General features: G+C 49.2%; 1 protein-coding gene across 1 annotated transcript in view; it reads right to left on the reverse strand.

Moving 5' to 3' along the window:
- LOC105521696 (zinc finger protein 618-like) overlaps window positions 1-5071 on the reverse strand; it is a 28735-nt gene extending 23664 nt beyond the window's left edge. The window contains 3 exon segments of the mRNA XM_011955975.1: window positions 564-635; window positions 4369-4436; window positions 4879-5071. Coding sequence (XP_011811365.1) covers window positions 564-635; window positions 4369-4436; window positions 4879-5071 — 333 coding nt within the window.
- Between the last annotated feature and the right edge of the window lie 1220 nt (window positions 5072-6291).

Below are 6291 nucleotides of genomic sequence, written 5' to 3' on the forward strand. Positions count from 1 at the left end.
GCACGGAATTGCGCCTGCGCTGTAGGCTGCATATCTTCCTGGGCGCGTAAAGGTTTGCGCGTGCGCGGGAAAGGTTGGCGCGCGGGAAAAGTTTAGGCGCGCGCGGGAAAGGTTTAGGCGCGCGGGGGGAAAGTTTAGGTGCGCGCGGGAAAAGTTGTTAATGAAGAACCCGGAAATGTGCCATCTTGTCTCCGCTTTGCGGAGATCAGGCAACAGAGGTCAGCTAATTCCGGGCCTCATGGCTCCAGAAAACAAAGGACACTGCCGCCCCCGTCCCCCCACAACCCAGGGCTTTGGTGTTTGCTGTGGCACTGGCAGGAGAGATCTGGCCTTCTGGAAAAGGTCATCTTGTACACCAGAGAAGGAATCGTGGGGACGAGCAGAGCACACATGATGCTCATAAAAACAAAACTCCTACCACTTTCTCATTCAGATGCAGAGAGAACAAACTGCACCTGTCTACCCATTTCCTTTTAGATTTGCTGACTTCACAGCTCCCAGCTGAGGCTCCAAAGCCCAGGTGTAACCCAGCTGCCCCCAAAACCCTGTGCCACGGGCCCCACCTGGAGCATCTCCACCACTTGCAGAGTCTTTGTCATGATGGGTTTCAGAAAAGTTGCTGTCCTCAGAGCTTCCTATAGAGACATAAACATCAGAGAAGGGTGATGTCAGAGTGACTCACCCAGCACTTCTGCTCCACGCACAGCCACAGTGGATGACACCAGGTGCTCTGCTCCATCCTCTGCAATCTCAGACTCTCCTTGGGCTCTGTGGACTCAGCTGTGAGCCTTCAGGTGAGACGGAAAACCTGAAGAATCCCCCTTCACCCCTTCAACTCCACTGGCCCATTATGGCTCTTAGCTCCACTCTGAGAACCCTGAATTTCCAGCATAGATACACACGTGTTGATTCAGCAGAGTGCCGTCAACAGAACCTGGATCAGCCTCAGGGCAGCTGGCCCAGAGCATTCTGGGAGGATGGCAGCGCTCTCTGCAGTTTAAGCTTTGGGATACTGGGTACTCGAAGCATTGGGATACTGGGTACTCGAAGCATGGCTCTTGAGAGGAGGTTCTGAATTTTTAATTTTATTTCTTGAAATTTATTTAAATATAAATAAGCATAGATGTTACTGAGGCCCACACTAAAATGCACAGGTTTAAAGAGCTAAGATGAGAAAGACACGGCTCCCCTCCCCTGGCACTTCCTGGCAGAGTAGCTTGCTGCTCTGATCTGGTCATCCAAGGATGGGTGCTTCCCGGGCACACGCACAAGAAGCAGGCCCTGGGAGGCCCGGGGGTGCTAACACATGCAGGACAGCAGCCTGGTCCAGAGGGCTCCTCAGCAGGGGCACGCTTGTGACAGAGAATGAGCATCCTCTGCAAACACTGTCCAGACAGGAGCGCAGGAGGCTAGCGGGGAAACCTACCCTGGATGGGACCCCATTCAGACCCCTGGATTCACGTGGGGCTCAACAGACTGCACGGCGTGAGCAGGAGAGCTTTTCACACGTGTGCTGGATCTCAGCACAGGGCTGTTTGCATTAGAACATCACTGCAGCCCAGAAAAGGTGCTCAAGGCTGAGCTCTGAGATGAGAAGAAATGAGACGGACGCAGTCCCTGCGCTCCCAGTGACCAGTCATGGTCAGGATTCCTCCAGCCAGGAGTCACAAAATACAGACTTTAGGAATGAGGATTTCAAGACAATCTCAGAGAAACTCTCAAACTGATGTCTTATGGGTTATACAAAAGAGTCACATGGTGTCATTACCACCGACAGAGAGATAAAGAAGACATGGGGGAAAAAATGTTCCTCTCCCTGGGTGCCTAGGTAGACTGCCAGGCAGTGCTCAGACCAGCCATGAAGTCCAGGCTCTGCTCCTTCCCCCTCAGATGGGGCCTGAACATCCTGGCTGGACCCAGGGCATAACATTCACTGACTCTCCTAAACTTCCAAACTTGGCTTCCCCTCATGCCTTCCCTCTGCCACGCAAAATCATGTTCCTTTTCAGGCCCAGGCTGAGGCTGTGCCCTGCTCTCTTTCTCATGGAGCCCACTGGGCAGCCGGCCATACATTCTTAGAACCTCCGTATCGTTAACATTGATTTGTACCTTTAATCAAACACCACAGTAGGTCCCCTCAGTGCCACAGACAAACTGATCTGGAAATTAAGATGACTAGGGGAATTCCGTTATGAGGACATAGGTTCTGGGACACATAAGGGACATTTTAAAATCGTCCAGCCTCACTGTGTCGAGAAGCGGGGAAAATGCCGTCACCCACAGAGCAAACCACCTTGACTTACTTTTGCACAACCCTTCGGAAGCAAACAAGAACCTTTATCAAGGGTGGGTTCAACGAGGACATCACGGAGCCTCCGCTGTCCTACGGCCCAGTGTCTTTCCCCACCTTGCAATGCATGAGCCACCCTCCGTCCTGCTAGGAGGAAGGCAGGTGTTCACCCTGCCTCTCAGACCCACAGGCAAACCCCTTGGTTCCCTTGCCCTGTTGCTGTGTTTCCCTTGCCCTGTTGCCCTGTTGCCCCTTTCTGGGGCAAACAAGGGACATTTTAAAATCACACAGCCTCATTCTATTGAAAAGTAGGAAAAGCACTGTCACCTACGTAGCAATCCAAACGACATATAAGAAGTTTCTACCAAATGCACACTCCAAAGAAACTCAAACCATGGTTTGGCTCATTTTAGATTCATATGGACTGAAACCAACCATCTTGACTTGTTTTTTGCACAGGCCTTCAGAGGCAAAGAAGAACCTATGTCAACTGTGGGGGCAACGGGAGCATCACAGAGCCTGTGCTGTGCCACAGCTGTTTGTCTTTCCCCACCTGCAATTCATGAGCCACCCTCCGTCCTGCTAGGAGGAAGGCAGGTGCTCACCCTGCCTCTCAGACCCACAGGCAAACCCCTTGGTTCCCTTGCCCTGTTGCTGTGTTTCCTGAGCTGAACACACAGAAACCATGACTAGTGCTGCAGGCTGAGCCTCTACATGACCCTGGCATTATCTATTCTGGGTCACACTATCTGACGGTCAATTGAGGCCACAATGGAGAGTCGGGTGATTTCACCCCAACCCTGCCTGCAGGCTCCTCTTTTCTCAGTCTCCTTCCAAAACTGGCTGTGGCATGGGGCTGCCCCAGGGTCTCCCTGCACAGGAAGGAGCACTGATCCACTCCCTGCTAAAGATGGATCATGGAGGATCAATTCTGAAGGCTTTAGTAGAAAAGGCTTTTGAAGGAGGGAAGTGGCAACAGTGAGATGTCATGACCACTCCAATGCCAGGAGGAAATAGGAAGGCCTGTTACCAGGTGAGATTTATTAGAAACTGAGGTTTAGAAGGAAATTCCCAATGAAAAAATAAAAAGAATTAGCAGAGATACTGAAAACATTTTTGTTCTATTAGCACCCAGTGAACATTTGCATGGGTGTTGACAGGATTTCCTTTAGGTTAACTAAAGTGTCCTTTGCATGTAGTAAACTGCACTCTTTGTAAGACGACGCTTTCAGTGATAATTACCTATGTATGTCATCAGGCACCCCCACACACACACCCAGGCACACTGAGCACCACACCGTATGTATTCACACACCCAGGCACACTGAGCACCACATCGTATGTATTCACACAGACACACGCCAGACACGTGCACACAACCAACCCCATCTCACCTACAGAAAACAGAGCTGCTCCCAGGGACTGAAGAGCATGGCCATCGCTCCTTATCTGAAAAACCCATTTCTTCCATTCACACTCAGGCTGTCTGTCTACGAAAAAGCCAGTGAGACAGTGCCACATTCCTATCATCTGAAATATTCATCCACACGGGAGACATTCCCCAGTACATACCATTCTCTTGGTCTGCCCAGGTAACCTGTAATAACGGAAAACACATTGCTATTAGCATCAGACCATGCTGTGTCTGGTGTGCACAGATGTCTTGTTCACTTGGTGACATTAGAAAAGCAGATGGGAAACAGTCAAAGGAACCCAAAATAAGAACAGGACCAACCAAATCATGCTAAAAACGTAAGTTTTTTTTTTTTTTTGGAGGCTGTTTCCTCTAACTCCATGTTGCTTGGCAATTAAGTAATTTTGCTCCAAAGAGAAAATCAGAATCAGGCTGCTAAGGAAAAAGCTCACTGCCACTCAGAGAGTGGCTGATGCTGTCATTTTCTCCTGCCATCTTAAATCAAACCTCAGTGTGGAACAGACTCTCACTCTAAATTCTCCCTACCAAGGACACTGTATAAGTTACCTATGATTCATATGGTCAGATTCTCGTATCTTATTTTAATTCGAGAAAATAAAGCTAAGAAAGTAACTTTTTCATTGACAACAGCAGGTGGCCTGACCTTCAAATGCTGGGGAGCGTCCTCAGCTGAGCCTTTGTGGCTGTCTTCCAGGGACTCCTCCTTGGAACCTAGGAGGACAAAGAGTGACGGTCAGCAGGTGCAAAGCAGGAGCAGGGAAAAATGGCTTTCTAGTTCCAGGCCACCTCATCAATGTGAAATAACCCATATCGAACAGGACACACCACCCAGTGCAGGCTGTGCGTCCCTGCAGCCTCTCAGGGCTCCTGCCTCCTAATCAGACCTGAGCTCACTTTCCGTCCCTTCCTGCGTCCTTCCAACATCGTTTCCTCCCTAAAATCCACCTGTGGTGCTTCTTTGTGTATCAGTCATTTAGAATATTTTATATTTGGTAAAAAGCAATTTTTCTTCTGAGAGATTTCATTCCAGCCACCATATTCTATATATTCACTAATCTTTTGTGTTAAAGACAATAAAACAAAGCCTTTGAAATACTCAATTATCCTCTCATTTAAAGATAACCCCTACTTAGCAAGTGCCATTTATCCTTACACTCAGCCTTCTCAATGCAATGTCTGTGTGTCGGGGTCCTCTGCTGCTCACACTCACACTGGCTCTGACACTGGGGCAGCACGTCATGGGGGCAGCAGGTGGCAGCACTGACCATCTCCAACCCAGCTGTGCTGGAGGTTCCAGCAGGGGAGATGGTTGCTAGGCTAACACCCAAGTTGTATCTGGAGACCATATTTGGTGCTATGTCTCGATTGCGTTTACTACTCAGCTGAACTATTTTTTTTTTTTTTTTTTTTCTGATAGAGGCTCTCTGTAACCCAAGCTGGAGTGTAGGGGCATGATCTCTGCTCACTGGAACCTCTGCCTCCTGGGATCTAGTGTTCCTCCCAACTGAGCCTCCCAGGTAGCTGGGACTACAGGTATGCAACCATGCCCAGGTAATCTTTTGTATTTTTAGTAGATACACCGTTTCATCATGTTGCCTAGGCTGATCTCCAACTGGACTCAAGCGATCCACTTGTCTCAGCCTCTCAAACTACTAGGATTACAGGGGTGAGCCATTGTTCCTGGCCAACTGGAGCATTTCTAAGGCTTGTGATACTCATATCATTAAACACAGTACAGGATGCCCCAGAGTATTCCCTGCTTTTGACCACGAGCTGAGAAATGACCCCACCACTACTGCCAGAAGCCTGTGAGCTCGCTCTGTGTGTTTCACATTAATGACCACACCAAAGTCCAGTGTAAAACGTACCTACTGCTACCCTGGATTAGGCAACTTTTGAGACCTGCCTACAATGACAGACAGTGTTGGGACCTCTCTAGGCTCTCATCCTTCCACATGCACACACAGATGCCAGAACTCCCTGGACTAATGGTGAGTTATACCAGGGCTGGCTGGTGAATGCACAATAGTCACCCACTGCATCAATCCTCCTCCCATTGCTGAGTTCACATTCGCCTCTTCCATTTAGGAGATTGAGAGCCTGGGAAATTCATCTCTGCACTGTCTCTATCTGAGGATGAGGACATAAAATTTACCTTCAGGTACAGCCGTGGGGGAGGATGAATGCGTTACTTTATGTGAAGTGTGCAGTGGTGATGCAATTTCTTAGAAACATTGCTACTTGGGTTGTGCTCTGCACAGGGGAACATGCTTTCTGGGGAAATGCCCACACACTCCCAGAGATATTCCCAATCCCTCCACATGACTCTCTCCTCCATACCTCTGCACCCCAATGAACAACACACTATTCCATCTACATGACAATCCTGCCTCCCCGGACTTGAGTGGATGGTCACAGGTCTCTACTGGACTCAGTGTTTTTTATACCAAACTGTCCAAACCTCATTTCTCTCAGGAAGCTCAAACCAAAGTGGCTCTCCAGCAAAAGCAGGCGAGCAAGTGCCACCTTTTGCAACACTGACGATCTTTTCTTAGCAAAGGAGTGC

Source organism: Colobus angolensis, unplaced genomic scaffold, assembly GCF_000951035.1.
Source record: "Colobus angolensis palliatus isolate OR3802 unplaced genomic scaffold, Cang.pa_1.0 Scaffold404, whole genome shotgun sequence".
Classification (NCBI taxonomy): Eukaryota; Metazoa; Chordata; class Mammalia; order Primates; family Cercopithecidae; genus Colobus; species Colobus angolensis.